This window comes from Carassius carassius, chromosome 4, assembly GCF_963082965.1.
Source record: "Carassius carassius chromosome 4, fCarCar2.1, whole genome shotgun sequence".
NCBI lineage: Eukaryota > Metazoa > Chordata > Actinopteri > Cypriniformes > Cyprinidae > Carassius > Carassius carassius.
The window spans coordinates 23787611-23810322 of NC_081758.1; the positions used below are offsets into that span (position 1 = coordinate 23787611).

Consider the following 22712-nt stretch of genomic DNA (forward strand, 5'->3'; position numbering starts at 1 on the left):
GAATTACAGATTCACAACACATAAAAGTATAGGCTATTAAAAGAATGTTGATAGACAAGATTCCCATATATTCAGTATCTAAATTCCAATTCTCTTGCTCCGTTTTCTACAGGTTTCATGATCACTTGTGGTCTCAGTGTACAGTGAAGATTTTTTGTTTTCCTGATATATTGTTCATTTTCATTCACAATATCTATGTATACTCTCACAATAAAATAAAACTCAAAATTGTATTTTCTGTGAGACTGCGTTATAATTTTACACGTAAAATTAAGATTAGAAGAAAATAATAATAGTGTGTAAAAAAATATTGATAACTTAAAGTGGAAATGGTTCAGAGTATGTGTTACACCCAGACGCCTTATATTTTAAGATACTGCTTCACACAGTTATTTTTAGAACTGTATATATACGATCACAATCATCTGCAACAACATCAATCACTGTTTTTGAAAAGATGCTGCTTCGCCTTTAGGTCGGGCCTGCGTCCGCGTGCGCGCGCACGAGCTCGACTCTTGTAATTGGCTCAGCGCTGTGCTGTTGTCCATGCGCCACTGGGCGAGTCTCGGCTGTCTCAGTAACCCTCTTTTATCCTCAAAAAAGGAGAGCGAAAGAGGGCAGACTCACAGTTGGGTTCGGGCGGAGGAACCGCCATTAATGGGAGGTTTGGACAACCACACACCCTCACGCACTAAAATATCTTAACATTTAAAGACATGCGTCGTCCAGATTGCTCGTGATTTGGTTACGATAAACTGGATGTTGTGTCTCACTGTAAAGACATCGCTGCGTGCTGTGTGCACACGGTGAAATCAGCATTTTATGGACCACAACAAAGGGTATTATAATTGATCAAATCCAGCGTGCTTAGGCCGAGATTAAAACAAGCCCTTTTCTGCATGGAAACGATTGGCCTCCAAGAAAGGACATTTCTTTGTTTGGAATGGATATGTTTAACGTTAGCCGTCGGTGGATTTTCACAGCCGTTTCTATGCGAACACGAGATCAGTAAGTTGCGCCTGACAAAAATATCCCTTGGAAACTGCAAGTCTGTCAAGCCACAATCAAACAGTCCCCACGGAATTTAATGTCCTCGCCTTTTTACGTAGTCTTTTGTTTTCCTTTCTTTCTGGTTTCCAACAACATTGACCAAGCCGGTTTTAAGCCCTTTCGCTCTGGCCTGGACGAGGGAAGAGGGCTTGAGAAGTGAAAGGGAGGACGGAGAAAGGCACTGGTACGTAGCCTATGTGTGTATTACCAACGGTGTTTCATTAAAACAAGTTTTCAGCCGTTTAAGAAACCTATAAATAGAATATCTTTAATCAAGAAGTGGAGTACAGAAACTGTGTACAAATACAAATGAGTGCAGTCTGTTGTGCAGGCAGCGCCTTGGTTGCATTGAAAACGGATTATCTTGTGCTCTTAAAATCTCAGAATGTTTTAAATTGTTCTCACACGTGATGTGCACCTTGTTAGTTGCTATATAACGCAATACTTCATTTGGAGAATACGCCAACGAAATGTAAAGTAGACGAGTTGCACGAATTTATTATAACTGCATACTCTGATTTAAATACGTGAGGAAATGTCACGGACAGTTGAGTGTGTAATCTCTGTTGAAGCACCAAACAGACAGCTGAGACGCTTATATGAAGGCAGTTTTGAACCATGACATCCGCTTTACCTAGTTTTCTTGCTTGGGCTTTGCTGGGCCTATGGGCTTTTGAAGTGAAGTGAAGTGTGCCATGAGATGTCTTTATTTTGTTATGCACATACGACCACAACAGTGTTTTATGTATGTTCAAGCCATATATTTCTCAGTGTTTAACAACACAATGGGCTACAGCAATTCAGATCATCAGGTTGTGTCTTGGTGTGTCAGTTTAAGGTGAGTCTAAGCAGCTGGAAGACTCGGATATTATGTAGAATCGATCAAACAGCATTGTCACTAGCTCCCACTTGCACTGCACCTGACCCGCCTGGGGATCACATAGTTTGAGCTCTGTAGCCACACAGGGTCTGTATTTGAGTTTTTAAGTCTACAACACTAGATATTGCATCAGGATTCACCAGCAGATCATTTCCTGTGTGTGATACTGTACCACTAAAATATTTTTCAAATTAGCTGGAGTAATATGCATGCTGAGTGCAATGTCCAGGAACAGCTCAAGAATACCATTTTGAATAGCCACTAATAATTAAAAATATATTATTATTATTTTGTATTTGTTACAGCACGAATTAAGAGAAATTATGAATAAAGTTATTTTTAATACTCTATTCTGCATTCTTCTCTTATTTATAACAATGCAGTGGCCTAAATATGTGCATTTGTGTTTTGTTGCAAAGTGGAAACGAACTGTTGTCAAAGTAATCTTGTTTCACATTATTTTTTATTTTTTTTTAGCAAGTTCAGTTAATGATTGCAGATTGAAATGTCACCCATGTAGCTGTCTAATGTATAGTATGCATATTAATACTGGTATGTATGGTATGTCCAACAACTACATATAGTATGTGACAATGCCTTTAGATAGCAATTAGTTCACCAAAAAATGAAAATTCCATGAGAACTTTTGGATTTGTGGAACTGACTAGGTGAATATAAAAATATTCTGCCCACTCTTTTCAGTATAATGTAAGTGAATGAGGACTAGGGCTGTTAAGCTACAGAATGACAAAAAAAACAAAAAAAAACATAAGTAGCCCAGCATCCTACATTTCGGTCTGTTTTTTTCAAATAAAAGTATCATTATAGCTTTAAAAGACATGGGGCATAGCCCATCACATCGGTCACTTATGATTGTTTTTATAATTTCTGAAGCTTGAAAGCTCCAGTCCACATTCATTGTAATTGCATGGAAACAGCAATCAACTAAAGTATTTAAAATTTTCCCCTGTGCATTTGATAAAAGTTAAAACAGCCATATGGGTTTGCAATGACAAATAAGAGGAAATGATGGAAATCATTAAATGCTGGTAATATTCTATTCAGCAGTGCTTATTTGTTTAAATGTGCCTACTATTAGATCATCCTCTGAAAATACTTTGAATACTTGGAATTTGCAATATTTAATTGGAGAGGAAGTAATTACCTTTTACTGTTTTCTGTATTTTGTTTTTTTTTATAGTGTACCTTAGTATTTTGTATGTAATATTGTTTAATCACCGATACAATCTGATCCATATCTACAACCAGAATATCATGGAAACTTGAATGAATGAATGAATGAATGGACAACACCATTATGAACCACACAGAATGACTAGAAACTACCTAGTAACACCCTGTCAACAATTCGGAATTGAGAGTTGAACTGGCAAGCACAAGAGACATTTTATTCAGATAATGAAATGTAGTAAAAGTTGTCATTAATATGGTGTTTGCTGTAAGTATTTGGGAGCCTTGGTATTTTATTTGTTTATAGTATGTTAACATTTACTTGAACTTTGAAATGTAAAGTGACAAGTTCAGACAACAGAATAATTAATTTGGACAAATATACTAAGGAATTTCCTAAGTTTTTTAAATGCAGCACTAGTTAAGGTGAATTCATTACATGCTGGAATTATTGCTCATTATTGCTTATTTTGTTGTGTTAGAAAGCACAATTATTAAATGGCCAACCCACATACTGTATGCCTGTGTTTTGGAAATTTGGCAGCTCTCAAAAACGAAATAAAAATAACCAGAAATTGTCGAGCAGTATGTTTAAATTCAAAGTACATCATGAAACCATGTGTAAATAGATTGTGAATTATGATTGTGAAGCACTGTGAAGTTAACAATTCTAACCAGTTTTTAGTATTTACATAGTTGTGTAGGTTTGCTAGCATAGGAATTGATCCATATTAATCTGATAAAGCTTGAAATCCTTAATGAAAACTTTTTGAAAATGTATATTTTTTAAATAAATGTTTGTTTAGAACATTAAGCATTGTTGAAGAAACATTATTAAAAACATATCGAAATGTATTAATTTATATTGTTAGGTACATTTAAGGGGTTTAGTGTTCAATGTAGATACTGTGTTATACTATGTGAATCGTGTATCATAGTATCTGTGGGAATTCATAAAGTAGTTGGTTTTAAATTTGCCTTTTGGGCAAACAAAGCACGTAATTTTGCTGATCATTGGTTTGTTCTTTCTCCCTCCCTTTCTCATTTAGGCTAGCCCCAATTCCTGCTTCTGCCTTCATGTCTCCTCTCTTAACTCTGATTAGTACCCTCTAATATGGGCAGAACATACAAGCAGTTTTCTTGACCTGAAAGTATGATTGAAACAACAGAAGTAAAACCTCAATTGTAAATCAAATACGGTCCCCTGACATCAATATTTTATGGACACATTTTAAAGAGTCTGCCTCCGTCAACCTTTGGGGCATGGCAAGATGAATGCCTGTGTACGATGATGATGGCTAAAAAGCAAGAATCCCGAATGCCTATCTACAACCTCGTTGTTGTTGGCCTGTCGGGAACTGAGAAAGAGAAAGGGCAATGTGGAGTTGGTAAATCATGCCTTTGTAACCGCTTTGTCCGTCCTAGTGCAGACGACTTCCATCTTGATCACACTTCTGTGCTAAGTACCAGTGACTTTGGTGGCCGGGTTGTCAACAATGACCATTTCCTGTTCTGGGGAGATGTGGGGAGAGTTTTGGAAGATGGTGCAGACTGCAGGATGCATGTGGTTGAGCAGACCGAATTCATTGATGACCAGACATTCCAGCCTCATCGCAGCACAGCCTTACAGCCCTACATCAAAAGAGCTGCCTCCACCAAACTGGCTTCTGCTGAAAAACTCATGTACTTTTGCACTGATCAGTTGGGACTTGAGCAAGACTTTGAACAAAAGCAAATGCCCGAAGGCAAATTGCAGGTGGATGGCTTTCTGCTCTGTGTTGATGTCAGTCGTGGTATGAACCGCAACTTTGATGATCAAATGAAATTTGTCACCAACTTGTACAATCACTTAAGCAAGACAAAAAAGCCTATTGTGCTAGTTCTCACTAAGTGTGATGAGGGAGTGGAGCGATACATCAAGGACTCTCATACCTTTGCCATTACAAAAAAGAACTTGCAGGTTGTTGAGACGTCGGCACGGTCCAACGTCAATGTTGACTTGGCTTTCCTTACCATGATACAGCTCATTGATAAGGGAAGAGGTAAGCCCAAGATCATACCTTACTTTGAGGCATTGAAACACCAGAGTCAACTAATTGCTTCTGCAAAAGACCGCTATGAGTGGTTGGTAAACCACATTGTGAAGAATCACAATGAAACATGGCCCAACATTAGCCGACGAATGCAGACTTCTCCTGAATACAAGGAGTATGTATTTTTAGAAGGTACATGTAAGGCTAAGAAGCTATTTCAACAGCATATTCACCGGCTAAAACAGGAACACATTGAAAGGCGTCGTAAAGCATACTTGAGCGCTCTTCCTCTTGCCTTGAGTAGCTTAGTTTCTGAGTTGGATGAAATTGAGCATTTGAGCTGGTCTGGGGTCCAGAAGGTCCTTGAATCTAAAAAAGACTTTGATCATTGGTTTGTGGTACTGGATGATGCACCATGGGAGGACACGCCACATCTTGACAATATGGAGGATGAACGTATCCCTTTTGATGTTCTAGACACCACAGCTGCTGAAATAATCTTTGATGCACACCTTGAACACTTGCGCAATGAATGCAAGCGAGCCCAGATTCGTCATGAGTTCAAAGCAAAATTAGCATCTTCACCTTTTGTTACACCTGGCAAACCTTGGGAGGAGGCAAGAAGCTTCATCATGAATGAAGACTTCTACCAGTGGCTCGAGGAGCCAGAATATTTGGACATTTATAACCGGCACCAAAAAGCAATCATAGACAGTGCAAAAGAGGATTTTCAGGAGCTTCTGCTGGAGTACTCTGAGCTCTTCTATGAACTTGAGGTAGATGCCAAACCTAGTAAAGAGAAGATGGGAGCAATTCAAGATGTGTTAGGTGAAGAACAACGCTTCAAGGCCCTTCAGAAGTTACAAGCTGAAAGGGATGCTTTAGTGCTGAAACACATCCATTTTGTGTATCACCCTACAAAGGAAACATGTCCGAACTGTCCACACTGTGTTGACAACAAAATTGAGCAAATACTAGCTTCATGCTTCCCTTCACAATACCCTTCTTTTGGAAAGTCCAATATTTTTGATGGAAAGGTAGAAAGGATCAATCTGGTTATACTGGGCAAGGATGGTCTTGCTAGAGAATTAGCCAATGAGATTAGGGCATTGTGTACCAATGATGATCATTATATGCTTGAAGGTAGAATGTATGAACTTGTCCTTCGGCCAATTGAGGGTAATGTTAGACTTCCTGTTAATTCATTTAATACATCTACATTTACTCCCCACGGATGCCTGTGTTTGTACAATTCTAAAGAGTCCTTGTCATATGTTGTAGAAAGTATTGAGAAGTTGCGAGAGTCCACGTTTGGCAGAAGGGACAACCATATGGCTCAGCTTCCCCTGTCACTCTTATTAGTAACCAAAAGAGGTGTTGGAGGACTGGGTGACATTGGCGGTGAGACTGCTCAAGCATTAATCTCACAAGGTCAGCAGGTAGCTATAAAACTGCAGTGTAACTACCTGGAACCTGCCTCCCCTGGCACTGGCTATGGGCGAAATGTGAATGAAAAGCAGATCAATCAGGTCTTGAAGGTTCTTCTTGAAACAAGGAGAACTTCTACATTTAATAGCTGTTCTCCACCTGCACCTCCGCTGCCCCCATGTATTCGAGAGTTACAGCAGGATCAGAGTCCGGAGGCTGAATTGCGTATTGTCATGTGCCTAATGTGTGGAGACTCCTATGACATTGATCAACTTCTTGCACCATTCCTGCTTCCACAGCATTGCAAGCCAACCTCTCCTCAGACAAGTGGCACTTCGGTGCTGCTAGAAAAAATAATTGGTGGTCACAAGCATACAATTGAACTGTCTCTAATGTCATACCATGCTTCTTTTTCCACTCGTAAGAGTCGGCTGGTGCATGGCTACATCGCTGTATACTCTGCTAGCCGCAATGCTTCTTTTGAAACCCTGTGTGCCTTTTTATGTGAGGTTCAAGACATTGTCCCTGTTCAGCTGCTTGCAGTGGGGGAAACTCGGACTGAGCTTCTGGACTCTGAGTCTGCTCATGGGTTGTTAGTCCAAGGTGAAGAACTGGCCCGTGAACTTGAAGGACGGTTTTGCAGTATTTTCTGTGGCCCTGGAGGAGTTGTTGGAGGACTACACAAACTAGACCTGTTGGAACAATTTTTCACAGAGGTATTAGAAAAGAGGACTATTGTTGAGGCCAGTCATATGTATGAAAATGTTGCAGAAGCCAGTAGCACAAATGAGAATGTGTATTCACCACACTGTGGCTCCCCAAGCCCTGTCACAATGCTGTTAGATTCTGAGGAAGACATGGAAGCTTCCCCGCCTTACCATGATGGAACACTCACCTCACATAGTGGATTTAAAATGCCTGACCTGGACTCAGGTGACACATTCTCTGTGATCTCTGACCTTAGCACCTTTGAGAGCAAGCTAAATAATAAAGTTCCTCCTCAAGTAAGACCCAAACCTAGTGTCACATTTGACCTTAGAAAACCAAATTTTAATCCGTATGTGGATACAGTCAATCATCGGCGTTCCCTTACATCCAATGTGACGTGGCCTCTAGGAGGAGATTATGATCCTTCGGACTATGCTGAGCCAATGGATGCTGTCTCTAAACCACGCCCCAGCTATGAGGATAGCATATATTCTGTGCCACATGACAGCACACAGGGCAAAATTATTACCATCCGCAATTCCAATCGGATCCACTCTAATGGAGGAGGCAATGGTTCAGACAGTGAAGGGGATGGCAGCTCATTAGAGAGACGTCGCAAGTTCTCGGCAGCAAGGGTGAAGCCACGGCTGTACCGTGATCGTTCCAAACGTCTGGGAAAGTTCAGCAGTTTCCGCAGTAGTTTTTCCATAGGTAGTGATGATGAGATTGGCACACTCTCAAGGTCAAAAGATGACGATGTGTCAGGGCTGAAGGCAGAGATACTCAGTGAAGGAGAAGATCCTAAAAAGAGGAACATACTAAAAAGTCTTCGCCGACCAGGCAAAGTAAGATTTATTTGTTTACTTATTTTACATGGCTTTTAAAAAGTATGCTCATCTGTTTTTAACATTATGATATTTAATTTAATTGCTGTTATTTGAGTCAAAACAACGCTAATTGTCTTGAATAATTGTCAAATAATCATTATTTGTCTTGCTGTTTGGCAGAAAACAAGACCAAAGCCTCGTCATTCTATCTCTAAGCCTTTGGAAAGTAACTACTTTGCAGTGCCTCTGGTGAATGTTGTTTCCCTTGAACGACCTATTCCTGTTTTCATTGACAAGTGTATTCGTTATATTGAAGCCACAGGTACATTTGCTGCTGCTGTTTCACTATCACACTCACCCCATAAGAGATGTACTTAGGGAACCATACAAGCTTATCATTATCACAGTATCCAGTTAAAATTAGATGCTTAATGGCCTGTAGCTGTCATAGATCACACCACAGCATATTTTGCGCACAGTTCACTTTTTTCAGTTGTGGTCTGACAATGAAGATTGTAGAACCATATTAATATGAATTTAAGAACTTTTTTGTTTTTTGGCATTTTTAATAGACGCAAACAAAGAAATATAGCCCTTTATGTAGGAGCAGTTTGTAAAATTATCTTTGACACTTTAAAAAGTACTCTGGAAGTGATTAGTACTTAAGTCTTAAAATGCCTAAAATGAGTAATAGAAAGATGTACCTCAAACTATCTTATTAAAAAAAAAACTCTCTCTCTTAGGTTTGACAACAGAGGGTATCTACAGGGTAAGTGGGAATAAGGCGGAGATAGAGAGCATACAGAGACAGTTTGAACAGGGTAAGTTCATAATATTTAAAAAAAAATGTGGGTTACAGTATGATGGTGGATTGCCTTATGGTGTTGAGGCACATATTGTTACATAAAGTATGTTTAAGTGCATGTTGGCAGTAGAGGTGGGCAATATACCAGTAGACACGATTAACCAGTAGAAATTTGTAATTTTGGACTATCGTCTCTATTGCGGTTATATTATACTTACTGATTGCATGTGTTTTTTAGCATTGCAGTTTAAAAACGAGCGATTTTAAGATGCTGAAATGCAGAGGTGGACAAAGTATACAAATCCATTACTTGCTGGTCAAATATTACTCCATTACAAGTGAAAGTTGTTAAGACAGATTTTCACTTAGTAAAAGTACAGAAGTACTTGCTTTTAAAAGTAATTAAGTACCAAAAGTTTTTTTTTATGTCCATGCACTGTTGTGTGTAATAATTGCAATACATTATGCCTCTGAAGCAACTTACATGACACCTACTTAATACACTGACCAATTTGCAGTATCTTAGGAATAAAGAGCTTTTAGAATGTTACAAACATATAGAAATGAAACAAGTGAGTTGACCAAAAAAAATTTATTTAACACCCCTACCCAACCCCAAAAAAGTAGCACAGCAACACAGCTGTTGTATAACTCACAACCCCAGCAACACAACTGCAGCTCTGTAACTTTACAACAGCAACACTGCTTTAACAAAAAAGTAAAACAGCCAGATTTATTTGACATTAAATCAAAAATATGTCAAAAATGCTCTCTAATTGCTCTCGCTGTACTTTGATGTGATAGAACGGTTTGTGCAGTGCTGCTTCAAGTCAAACACAGATTCTTTTGTTAGGAGACCCACATCAGATCTTCTGTGGCTTTATAGGTAATATTTTAATTTACACAATTTTGCAAAATCAGACACTATTGAATCTAATATATGTAATATACCACAATATTAATTAACTACTACTTATTAAATTGAGTTGGCTTGAGAACCAATTTACTGAAATCCTATTTAAACAGCTACTTCTTCAACCAAATTTTAAAATGTATCTCCTCCTAGACCTTTAAAGCTACAACCACCAAACTCAGGTCAGACCTTCAGACTCATCTGACTCTGGTTGCTATATCGTTTCTAACTGATCCGGCTTACGGTTTTCGTAAACCAGACTATCAAATCCACCTAAAATCCCATAGACTTTCATTGAGGGGGTGAAAAATTTTATACAATAAGACTTCTAGTATATTTAAGCTGTCTATTGCTATAGCAAAGCTTAACAACTCCCTACTGAAAAACAGCTAAAACCAACCTTAGCTGATTGACAGCTTTGACTGGTCTCCTAAGCTGATTTTAAAGTGGTTTGTGCCAATATTTTAGCAGGCCAAGTTGGTCTCCCAGGCTGTTTTTTTTTTTTTTTTTTTTTTACTGAATCAACTGAAGTAACTTGCTTATCATGCTAGAAAACTTTCTAATCATGGTAACAACATGTTAGTAATTTGCTAATCATGCTAGAAACATGGTAGTAACTTGTTAATCATACTAACAAAATGCCAACACTATGCTAGTAACATAATTGCATGCTAGTAACATGCTAATCATGATAGAATCATGCTAGCAACAAGTTATTAATTTGCTAATTATGCTAACAACATGCTGGTAACTTGCTAATCATGCTAGAAACATGCTAGTAACATGCAAATCTTGCTAAAACATGTTAGCAACTTTAACATTGAAACTACTTTAAACTGTAAACTTGCAGACTGCAACCTTTTGAGGGAAGTCAACCCTAGTGGTTAGAGAGTTTGACTCCTAACCCTAGGGTTGTGGGTTCAAGTCTCGGGCCGGCAATACCACGACTGAGGTGCCCTTGAGCAAGGCACCGAACCCCCAACTGCTCCCCGGGCACCGCAGCAAAAAATGGCTGCCCACTGCTCCGGGTGTGTTCACGGTTTGTGTGTGTTCACTGCTGTGTGTGTGCACTTGGGATGGGTTAAATGCAGAGCACGAATTCTGAGTATGGATCACCATACTTGGCTGAATGTCATGTCACATTTTAAAATTTTTATCTTTCTAGCTAGGCTTTTTCAAGCCAACTTAACCTTTGTCTACAAATCTTTCAATCTAGTTGTAAAAAAAAAATCACATTTGCAACTTGTCTGTTAAAAAATGCTTGGAAATCACTTCTTGTGATTACTGATAGGCTGTCTAAAAAAAATCACCCACGGACTTTCAAAGCTGCTACATAGTAACAACTCTCAACTTTGAAGACATTGATAGAAATATTGTTGGGTGAAAAGTATGATATTTGTCTTTGAAATGTAGTGAAGTTAAAATCACAAGTGTCCAAAAAAAATAAATAATAATAATACTAAAATACTGATACTCAAAAAGTGTACTTAAGTACAGTTTACAAGCAGTGCCGATCCTAGACTGTGTCAGCGGGGTGGGGGTGGGGGGGTGAGTTATGAAGGAATGAAATACCTTTGTCCATGTTCACTCCATCTCGAATCGCGCTCATGGAAGAAAAACTAAATGACAGAATTCAAAAATGAAACTAAATTAAATCATCTTTGAGAGCCAAGGGCCCCCCTGGTGTTTCGGGGGCCCTATGCAGTTTGCATACTTTGCAATTACAGTAGGGAGGATCGGTGGCGTTATCAGGTATAAATGTACTTTGATACTGTCCACCTCTGTTACGCAATCAGCAGCAAAAAATAAATAATGTTGCTGTATGCGTGTGCTGTCTCGGCTGTTTCTGAGCACTGTCAGAGAGGTGTGCGCACGTGAAGACAAACACCTCATTTTGTCTTTGCTTAGCGCACGGGAGTATTGAACAGTTATTTTGCCGCTTTAAAGGTCTTCAACGGTTAAATACACACACTTGATAGTATCAAAATACCTATCTTTGCAAGTATCTTTGCAAACAGCTGAAAAAGAAAACCCATCTAACAGTATATTGGATTTATATACAGTATTTTTTAACTTACTATAGTGAAGAATATGCAGTGTTTTTTTTATACAATGAATGTAACATTTCTTATTTATCTGTTCCATAATTTATTTTTCTTTGTATTGCTTGTAATCCGTTTCTTATTATTTAATCACTGATTGTTTATTTGTCTTCAGTGATTTCATATATATATATATATATATATATATATATATATTTTTTTTTTAGGCTAGCATTAGTGACACTGGTGGCAAGAATTGTGAAATTTCTATGGTATCAACTATTTTGATTTCATAAAAACCTTATGTAAAGCAAAAAAACCTGTGATATATATCGTTACTGTGAAATAAAATTACTCCTATCATGGTATAAGATTTTGGTCATATCGCCCCATGAAGTGTACAGGTGCTGGTCATATAATTAGAATATCATCAAAAAGTTAATTTATTTCATTAATTCCATTCAAAAAGTGAAACTTGGATATTATATTCATTCATTACACACAGGCTTGTATATTTCAAAAAATTTATTTTAATTTTGATGATTATAACTGACAACTAAGGAAAATCCTAAATTCAGTATCTCAGGAAATTTGAATATAGTTTAAAGGTTCAATATTGAAGACACCTGGGCCCGGTTTTTCAAAAGTAATCCAGTAGGATTTTGGATAACGGATTGGATCAAATCTTAAAAATGTGTTTTTCAAAAGAAAAAACGGATTACATAATCGTATTTAGATCACGTAATCCAATCTTGGTTTTGATCCGGATCAAACCTTTAGTTTGGGTTTTTTACTTTTTTGTAGGATTTGGATCACTTTGATCCAAAAAATCTGGATTAAACTGATCCCATCAGAAGGGTGGATTCAGCGTGGATTTCATGGCCAAAATGTAATGAAAACTTTAAAAATGTATCAAATAATACTATATTTGGATCATGCAGTATCTTACAAGATATCCTATTTATTCATAAGGTTTTAATTTTATTTGTTCATCCATCAGGCTACAGTGATTAGGTAGGCTTTAACGTATTCAGCCTCTCAGTATAGGCCTACAGCAAAGTAGAAAGAGTTTGGCCTCATAAAATAATCCCCCAAATCCCTCAAGATTGGCCAAAAAAATTTTTATTCAATACATCTATACTTGATACTTGTTATAAATAACCTCAATGTACAGTGTTTGTGTTGTAGGTCTCAGATGAGCGGACTGCTGAAAAAGATGATGGGGTGGGGTTTTTCTTGTTTTTAGTTTTTTTTTTAAATGTGTGGATTTCCATTTCAAATAAAAATAAACTTATATTGACCCCACACTGGCTATTCTACTTGTTGCTCTTTACATATCTGTAGTTCTACATTGTGATTTCCTTTCCTGTTTGAACACTGGTTATCCAGCACTGGTTATCCAGATTTGGTGATTCTGAAAAGTTCATATCCGGATCAGATTGATCCAATCCGATGTTGCTTTAAAAAACTGGCTCCAAAAGTAAGATGGATTACGTGATCGCGGATCGCAAAAAAAGGATTACTAAATCCGGATCAATTTTATCCGGATTAAACCTTTTGAAAAACCGGGCCCTGGTGCCACACTCTAATCAGCTAATTAACTCCAAACACCTGCAAAGCCTTTAAATGGTCTCTGTCTAGGTCTGTAGGCCACACAATCATGGGGAAGACTGCTGACTTGACAGTTGTCCAAAAGACGACCATTGACACCTTGCACAAGGAGGGCAAGACACAAAAGGTCATTGCAAAAGAGGCTGGCTGTTCACAGAGCTCTGTGTCCAAGCACATTAATAGAGAGGTGAAGGGAAGGAAAAGATGTGGTAGAAAAAAAGTGTACAAGCAATAGGGATAACCGCACCCTGGAGAGGATTGTGAAACAAAACCCATTCAAAAATGTGGGGGAGATTCACAAAGAGTGGACTGCAGCTGGAGTCAGTGCTTCAAGAACCACTATGCACAGACGTATGCAAGACATGGGTTTCGGCGGTTGCATTCCTTGTGTCAAACCATTCTTGAACAACAGACAGCATCAGAAGCGTCTCGCTTTTAAAAAGGACTGGACTGCTGCTGAGTGGTCAATAGTTATGTTCTCTGATGAAAGTAAATTTTGCATTTCCTTTGGATGTCAGGGTCCCAGAGTCTGGAGGAAGAGAAGGAGAGGCACACAATCCACGTTTCTTGAGGTCCAGTGTAAAGTTTCCACGGTCAGTGATGGTTTGCGGTACCATGTCATCTGCTGGTGTTGGTCCACTGTGTTTTCTGAGGTCCAAGGTCAACACAGCTGTATACCAGGAAGTTTTAGAGCACTTCATGCTTCCTGCTGCTGACCAACTTTATGGAGATGCAGATTTCATTTTCCAACAGGACTTGGCACCTGCACACAGTGCCAAAGCTACCAGTACCTGGTTTAAGGACCATGTTATCCCTGTTCTTAATTGGCCAGCAAACTCACCTGACCTTAACCCCATAGGAAATCTATTATTGTGAAGAGGAAGATGCGATATGCCAGACCCAAGAATGCAGAAGAGCTGATATATCATGCTGTGTGTAATGAATGAATATAATATGCAAGTTTTACTTTTTGAATGGAATTAATGAAATAAATCAACTTTTTGATGATATTCTAATTATATGACCAGCACCTGTACTTGAGTATACTTAAGTACAGTTCTAAGTATGTCAGTATGTTGACAGTATGTACAAGCTTTTAATGTAAAATGTATTGTATTTTGTTATTTCCACACACACAAAAACATATTGATGGATAAACTGCACTGCTCTTGTTCTTCCTTGATTCACTTTGTTCACTTATTAATTATTCATTTGTTTTAGACCACAATTTGGACCTTGTAGAGAAGGACTTCACCGTGAACACAGTTGCGGGAGCAATGAAAAGTTTCTTCTCTGAGCTGCCTGAGCCTCTGGTTCCTTACAGCTTACAGGAGGAGCTGGTGGAAGCTTTCAGTAAGATTTCCCTTAACGTTCTTTAAGTACATCTGTGAACAATATAATAATGTAGATGCATCCTCTTGAATTCTAAAATAATAAAGCGTTGCATGCAGAAGAAGGAAAATTAGGTGTTATTTAATCCATAACACTGTGCCTGTCTAAGCCTGTGGAATAATCAAATTTGTAATTTTTGTGTGCACAGAAATTAATGATGGAGAACAGAGGCTTCACACAATGAAGGATGTGTTAAGACGATTTCCCAGGGAAAATTTTGATGTCTTCAAATATGTAATGAGCCATCTAAACAAGTACGTTTGGAAACCACTTGCATTTGCTAACTATTCCAGATGAGTTAAAGGGAAGAGACTGTAAATCATATATCTCCGTTTCTTTTTCTCAGAGTTAGTCAGTGGAACAGAGTCAACTTAATGACCAGCGAGAATCTCTCCATCTGTTTCTGGCCAACACTGATGCGACCAGACTTCACCTCAATGGATGCCCTGACAGCCACGCGCACCTACCAGACAATCATCGAGACATTCATCCATCAGTGTGCTTTCTTCTTTTACAACCAGCCTCCTGCTGAATCACCCACTGGCCCTTTTGGACCCCCTGGGCCACTTGTGCCCTCCGGATTGCCCCCATCCCCCACAGCCAGCCCTTATTACCCCCCGACCCCACATTTCACCCCACTTCTGCAGTCCCCGCCACATTCTCCTCCCCAGAGTGCACACACGGCCCCTACAGAACCACTGTGAGATGGGAAAATCATGTGGCCCATTATTTAGTGAAATATACACACAAACGCTTGCACACACATATTGCAATGCATGCTTACACATCTACATACATGCTCTGCACAAACAGTTAAATGCCTCTAAAACATGTAGATTGTTCAGGTCAATGTTGTATGTGAAAAAAAAAATGACCTGAGCTCTCAGTACTCACATCATGGATCCTCCGTCCTGCTCCTGGAAATCCACCTTCCTGCAGAATTTAGTTCCAACCTGTTCTAACACATCAATCATTTTTAATGTTCCACAAAACCTTGACTATCTGGTTCAGCTGTGTGTATCTAAACTCTTTATAGGACTGAGCACCCTAATCTACAGTTATTAACACATATCACTAAAAAAAATAAGGTCTGTGCGCTTATGAACTCTTGAAAATTCTTTTTAAAGTGTGTAACCAACAAAGACTGCTATCACCATGTCAGCGCAGCCCTTCGTGTAGTTTATTACAGTAGGGGGTGGTGTTATAATAGAGAGAGAATACAGATGTTCTAACCACGAAAGATACAAATGGTTTTACAAAATTTTTCCTGTTTTTTTTTTCTTTCATTAGAAGGCAGTTATATTTCATTTTACGAGAGTACCTGCTCGCTCTCTCTCTCTCTCTCTTTACGTCTCTAAATGGATCTGTGGTACAGAGGATGCTATAGTCATGAAAACCATGAAGCACTTACTGCTGTTCAGCCTTTCATCTTAAAATCATTTTGGGAGAAAAATAGAATTAACTTCACTTTTCTCTTTCTGTCTCTGTTTTAATCTTAATTTCAAGATGAATTAATTCACTTTACCTGCAACCATATTCACCACTTTGCCTGGTTGTTGTGTTTTCTTTCTACCCCATTTCTTTTTAAGTTATAAGAACTTTAAATGTTTTTGTTCCTTGTTTTAAAGACTTTAAGCTCTGACACCTGATTGGCTAGAAGGTGATGTTGATGAGGATTTGCTTTGCTGAGTGTCTCCTGTGGATCTTTGCTCATAAATTCACCTAATGGGAGCATACGTGCCCTTTCTTTGAAGGCTGGGATTTAAATGGCAGCGGCATCATGTGGTTTTAGGGAATGCACTTCCAGCTAGCACTGGTGTGGGGCTCAGGATCACTGAGACTGCAGATTTACTCTGACCCTTAAACCTTAGACTCTGAATCAGCAACTCAAAACCCTCGCACCTTAAGTTTGGACTCAAGTTTAAAAAAGAAAATACATGTTGAAGGCCTTTTACTGATGCCCACTTTGACTGTTTTACGAACTCCATTGTTTTTACTTTATTATAATCTAAAGCACTTTTTTGTCTTTTTTTATATAGACCTGTATTGTGAACTGCAACACTGAATAATGATTGGTTCCCATTTTTGCCGTCAGGTTTAAAAGATCAATGGACCTTTTCAAGGTGAATGTAGAGAGGTCACACAGATTAAGCCTAATCCTGGCCTCCAGTTCACCCTTGATGATTCTACATTCATTAGTATATCTTTTTGTCCTCTACTAGTATGTTTTTGGACCTCTTGTACAGCCTGAATTTTGACTAACATGGACCTTAAATCACCTTTTTTTATTATTATTTTCTCCCTGTGACTGGATTGGAATGACGCGATTTGCCTCTTCTGCTTCTGCCATCTCCATGTTCTGTCCAAACTCTTCTGGACAAATCCATGATGTACAAAGATACAATGATTTATTGAATGTGTAGATTGTATGTATATTACCTTATTTTTTCTCTTAAACCACGAAGCTTCTGATGTGAAGGAAATTATTCCTAAATGTATTTTGCTTGAAATGCCACTTCCTATTTCTATCCAGCCAAGGTAGAAAAGCTGAAGTACCAAAGTAGTGCAATGTGGCTGATGAGGGTTCAACACCAGTTGTAAATATTCTGATGATGGGTTGGGGATGAGTAGGTCAGATTCAACTCAAATACTGGACAAATATGGCAAATCTTTAATTAGACAACGCTTTCATTCATGATCCTCTTCATTCTGTGTGTATCTGCTGCTTTTCTACCAGGCTGAACAAAACTCAAAGAATCCCAACTTTACTTGAAATTTAATATTTTCTGTTGTCGAGATTTCCATTGAACTGCTTGAAAACTCATCCAGATGTTGATATACTTTTAAGAATGCAATTCCTCTTCATGCTAATGTGATTAGTCAAGAAAATGATGGGTAACCGTGATAGTTATCATAATGGTTAAAGGTTTGAGGCTCTTTAAGAATGCCACAAAATGTTCTATTAAGTAGAAGTGTTTGTAGAAGTTGAACAACTTTGGATTTAAAAAAAAAAAATTTTTCATCCTGTAAGACTCCGTGAGAACTTGTTTAGTCTGTCTGTTGTTGCATTGTGTTAAAGCCAGAGTATGGAATACTGGCAAAAAAAAAAAAAGGAAGCAGCCCTGATTAGTTGTGATGGTGCAACATTAGGAGTGGTATAAACAATCAAAATGTGTGAAAGTTTTCACAACACATGACCTGCTGAATTTAATAATAAACTTTCCTTAGAAACTGCTAAAAGAGAATTACTCAAAAATTCTGGGTTGCATGCGACTGTTCTGCTCTGACACTTTGAAACTATGTATTTCATGATCATTTTCAATATAGACTCATGTGAAAAAATGACTTTATTGTAATTTTAACATGAACTGATCACAGTGATTTATATTAAAAACCTTTACAGAATATTTTATAAAACTTTTAAGTTTGCAACAAAAAAAACTAATATTATTGTAATCAGAAAGAATCTGACCCAAATCAGTTGTGTTGTCTGAATTCAAGTTATATCAAGCAAGGGTCAGTCCTTAATAATTCAACAACTCTTGCTCTTTGTAAATGAATATTCTGCTTCCCTCTTGTGGTCATACAGTACGTTGATCAGCAGGTATTTTTAATGAATATAGGAGAGCGTGAATTTTTTTCTCCAAAATCTCAGCCCAGTTACATGCCTGCAAATGTAAATTAAAGAGAAAACCTGTACATGGCTATCTAATTTTTGGATGTGGGCTAATTTGTGGGAGAAGCGTCTAGACTCTTGACCACTTGCACACTCGCCTACCATTTTTGTTTCATTCTTCCTGGTGCCTTTAGTTTCTATTAATTAGCAGCGCAGCTATTTCTGCTGTGAGTAGTTGGTTTATTTCCTTTCATGTTGGAAAGAAACAGCATTTATGTTATGCTTTTAAAAAGGTTTGAGAGAAAAAAGGTTGTGGCCTTTTTATGTGGCTCACATGGTATCGTTTGTCCCACTCAAATGAAGGACTTCTCAGAATCACTGTAGTGGTTGTCTGGTTGTGTGTTAGAAGTGCAAAACACTGCCTTTAGTCGACCGTAACTGAACCTGTTTCTTTCACGTATGAACAAAAGAAAAAATATATATTGGTACTTCTCTTTCTTTCTTTCTTTTTTAATGGTATTAGGCTAATATAGTAACGTGCATGACAGAAGATCTATACAGGGAGGTTTTTGCTGGTTTCAATATTTCAGAATATGAGTCTGATTAAAAATATGTATTTAATTATGATGGAGGGGGGGAAAAACAGCGAAACGATCCTGTGATGAAGGAGGGTCAGGATAGCTTTTTAAAAAAGTGAGAATGAACAATAAATCAATTTTGGTACATGTATGATGTTGTCAATTTGTTGTGTTTCTCACTGAGTTTCCTTTAGATACTGAGCGACGTGCTATATCAGTAGATTGAATGTTATCCATGGCTGTACTGGCCATTGGGCATACCGGGCATTTGCCCGGTGGGCCGACGTGCTTTTTGGGCCGATATCTCATACTCATACTTTTTTTTTTTTTTTTTTTTTTAAACGGCCCATAAAATGTGTACATCGGCGGCCCATTCGTTTTGTTTTGCTTAATTGGCGGCGCTGGGTTTGTGCCGGAGTAATGCATTGGTCAAAGTCAGTGTTAGTTTTTTTTTTCTGACAGACCAGCCCATGAAACACGTAGATCAGCGGCCCATTGGCTCTTTTCTTGATTGACACTGGGCTGGCCCAATCACAACTTTAAACGAGTGAGCGAGCGGCCCCCGAACCCCCCTAGAAGGACCGAGGAGACACCACCATAGTTTTAACAAAAATCCTGTAAAAAACACTGGTATTGCTATGCCAGAGCCGCTTATAGTTTGTTTTAGAATTCACCGCTGTGGGGTATAGTTCAACTGTATTAATAAATATACAATTTTGACTTATTTCATCGGTTAACTCTCACTCGTTCCTATACTCACTCATTACAGGGCATTAGTGGTTTTAATGAATAGGAGTTGGTATGCATATGATTAAGGGCGTGCAAAGATGGGTGGTGTTTATGATCATATAGTGGGCCGGTCTGGGCAAAAATGCCCAGGCCAATTTTTTGTCCCAGTCCAGCCCTGATGTTATCGCATTAATACTGGTTATATTATATATAACTTTTGAATGATATTTTGTTTATCTAAATGAATGATTTCACTGTATATCTTTAAACCCACTGGAGTATTACAAAGAGGTCATGAAAACCGATTTCTCTGATTATCCAAACCGTACTGTAGTGCCTATCTTTAAGATTTATAATCATCACATACAAAGCTATACAATATATAGTAGGAAGTAAATGTGTAAAAAGCTGTAACTATATTGTTTTTTTTTAAAGTAGATACTTTTTGGAAACGTTGGAAATTTTATGTATTATCCCACAACATTTTAGAGGGACGTTGTTACATTTGACAAATATTAACCTTAGAATTATTAAAAATAAACTATACTACATTATAACACTTGAAACAGGATGTCACAATCTTGCAGATACACCACTATTTACGAAGCCATATTCAGTATAGTCAAAGTTGCATCAAAATCTAATTTTTATGAGCATTTCCACATCTCTGACTCAGAATTAAACAAGCTGTTTTGTTTCTGTATCCTCAAGTCTTTCATGATGTCTGTCATGATGGACTAACCCATGGTTTGGCTGGTCAGGTTGTAAGACTTGACTTAGACTCCACTCTAGAGGTTTGAGGTTTCAAGATTTAGTCAAGGAACCATAAGTCTCGAAATCTGAGCACAGTCTGAATTCAATCAGGAGAACTCAGATGGGGCTGAACTAATGTAATTTATTCCCTGTTTATCTTAATGTTCACAACTTGTCAAATAAAACTGAATTGTTTTCTTTTAAATGACTGGAATTTCTAAATGCCTTATTTAAATTGAAATGTAATGATACAAAAACAACAGCATTCATTTGATAAAATTTAATTTTCTATGAAAAACAAATCAAGAGCATTAAGGCTGATACCTGTGTGCAAACAGGTGGTGAAGTCATTGGCGGTTGTCACAGGACATGTTCTTTTAGTTACAGTAATTCTGCAGCTCGAAGATACTGCAGGGTTTGTGGCAACACTGCTCTACAATGCCTCTCTTCCTTATCAGCTCGGCATGATCTTTAAATGCAAAGTCAGCCACCTCAGTTTCCTGGGCAGATTTTGGAGGAAGGAAACCTGGAAAAATACAACAATAGAGAAAATGCTGACATTAGTCTAGTTTTATATTAGTGTAAAACAGGGCCAATTGTAATAGTTTCTCTTTTTTTAAGTTCCCCATTCAGTTGGATAAAGAAAAAATGCAGGCAATCAGATCAGACCCTCATTCATTGCCACAGGGGTTCAAATCTTTTTGAATTCTCCCCAAAATGTTATGTCTATGAGATACTATAAATGCACCTTTTAATTGTTTTACACATTATATATATATATATATATATATATATATATATATATATATATATATATATACAGTATTTTATACACATACACTACCTTTCAATAAATAAATTAATATTTTTATTCGGCAAGTAGCCTATGCATGAAATTTATCAGAAGTTACAATGAAGGCATTTTTTTACTTTCTATTTATCAGAGAATCTTGAAAAATGTATGACAGTTTACACAAAAATATTAAGCAGCACAACTCACTCCAACATTGATGATAATAAGAAATGTTACTTGAGCACCAAATCAGCATATTAGTCATCTTCATTATGCATTTAGAAGGTGAATAAAACGTGTACATAAGACTGTGTACATTACAAAATACTCAATACATTAATAACAGGATAGGTTGAATATCTTTGCAGTCTCCAGAGTATTATTAGTATCCTTGCATCTCTTCCCATATCAAGGTACTATTCTTCAAAGCTCATCTAATAGAAACACAGCCTTACTTACCCAGAATAGGGTCAACATCTCTCTTGGGGTTATAGAAGAAGCCTGTTGGCCCACAGACCAGGTAGAGGGCATCGACCAGATGAGATCCACACAGGTGCTGCGGGGCCCCTGCGTTAGCGTTCACACCGGAGACGGCCAAAAGAAACAACAGAGCACCAGCCTGGATCCAAACTGCCATGGTCACACTGACAGAAAAACAGATGTATGCACTTTTACTGATCAAATATGTATACATCTACATCATGACACACCAGTTGCAATAGCATTATCTGTTGATTTACCGTTCTGCTGTTTACTTACCTGTTCTTGAAGCAGAGGACAAGGAATGGTAGAGATGGTAGACGAGCGAAGGTTTGGGACAAACAGCGTGTGCTTCTCATTTTTATACATGTGTTTTTAGGTGGGTTGTGCAGTCTTTGCCTGAATCAGCGGAAAACAAATCTTGTGCGCAAACACACTTGGCACTTTTAAGTGACTGTCCCGTTACACATGCCACATTAGCTGTGTTTGTCCAACCAATTCACATTAACTCCTGAGTGCTACTATGCTCATGAAAGACAAACACATTCTGGTGTTCACGCAGGTCTAGTAGTCTGTGCTGACAATCTCAAGTGGGTTTTGGTTAATTGTTAATAACTGTTGAGGATAGAAGTTTATACAGAATGACCTGATCGTGGATCTGTTTGAAGGTGACAGCTGGTAGCTTTTTTGTAAAGCTTGTGAGACAAACAACAGTGTCTCCATCTCACTCTTCAGAAAATGGGATTAGATGTCTCATTAAACATTAGTAATGTTTGTGACGTCCTCTCTGTGACATTTTCTAGCAATGAAGATTTGTGTGATTATTTATGATGTATGTAATGGCCATGTTTTGAAAGATTTTATGGTAAATTACCACACACAT

The 22712-nt window shown here is 38.0% G+C and overlaps 2 protein-coding genes across 2 annotated transcripts; one reads left to right on the forward strand and one right to left on the reverse strand.

Moving 5' to 3' along the window:
- Positions 1 to 530: 530 nt before the first annotated feature.
- On the forward strand, positions 531 to 17563 carry LOC132139541 (rho GTPase-activating protein 35-like). Its single transcript, XM_059547969.1, has 7 exons — positions 531 to 1234; positions 4171 to 8135; positions 8298 to 8439; positions 8861 to 8938; positions 14710 to 14841; positions 15029 to 15134; positions 15227 to 17563. Exons 2-7 carry the CDS (start codon positions 4410 to 4412, stop codon positions 15582 to 15584), a joined length of 4542 nt encoding a protein of 1513 aa, XP_059403952.1. The 5' UTR covers positions 531 to 1234; positions 4171 to 4409; the 3' UTR covers positions 15585 to 17563.
- A 3258-nt stretch (positions 17564 to 20821) lies between these two features.
- On the reverse strand, positions 20822 to 22226 carry LOC132130540 (insulin). Its single transcript, XM_059542274.1, has 3 exons — positions 22109 to 22226; positions 21809 to 21993; positions 20822 to 21082 (listed from the first exon to the last, which is right to left on the reverse strand). Exons 1-3 carry the CDS (start codon positions 22186 to 22188, stop codon positions 20934 to 20936), a joined length of 414 nt encoding a protein of 137 aa, XP_059398257.1. The 5' UTR covers positions 22189 to 22226; the 3' UTR covers positions 20822 to 20933.
- Between the last annotated feature and the right edge of the window lie 486 nt (positions 22227 to 22712).

Excerpts from the sequence above, each read along its gene's own strand:
- LOC132139541 (XM_059547969.1), top strand. The coding sequence starts at position 4,410 with ATGATGATGGCTAAAAAGCAAGAATCCCGAATGCCTATCTACAACCTC. Across the intron at positions 8,939-14,709 it reads ACAGAGACAGTTTGAACAGG|ACCACAATTTGGACCTTGTA; the intron begins GTAAGTTCATAA and ends CATTTGTTTTAG. Across the intron at positions 15,135-15,226 it reads GTAATGAGCCATCTAAACAA|AGTTAGTCAGTGGAACAGAG; the intron begins GTACGTTTGGAA and ends TCTTTTTCTCAG.
- LOC132130540 (XM_059542274.1), bottom strand. The coding sequence starts at position 22,188 with ATGAGAAGCACACGCTGTTTGTCCCAAACCTTCGCTCGTCTACCATCT. Across the intron at positions 21,994-22,108 it reads GTCCTCTGCTTCAAGAACAG|TGTGACCATGGCAGTTTGGA; the intron begins GTAAGTAAACAG and ends TTTTTCTGTCAG. Across the intron at positions 21,083-21,808 it reads AGATGTTGACCCTATTCTGG|GTTTCCTTCCTCCAAAATCT; the intron begins GTAAGTAAGGCT and ends GTATTTTTCCAG.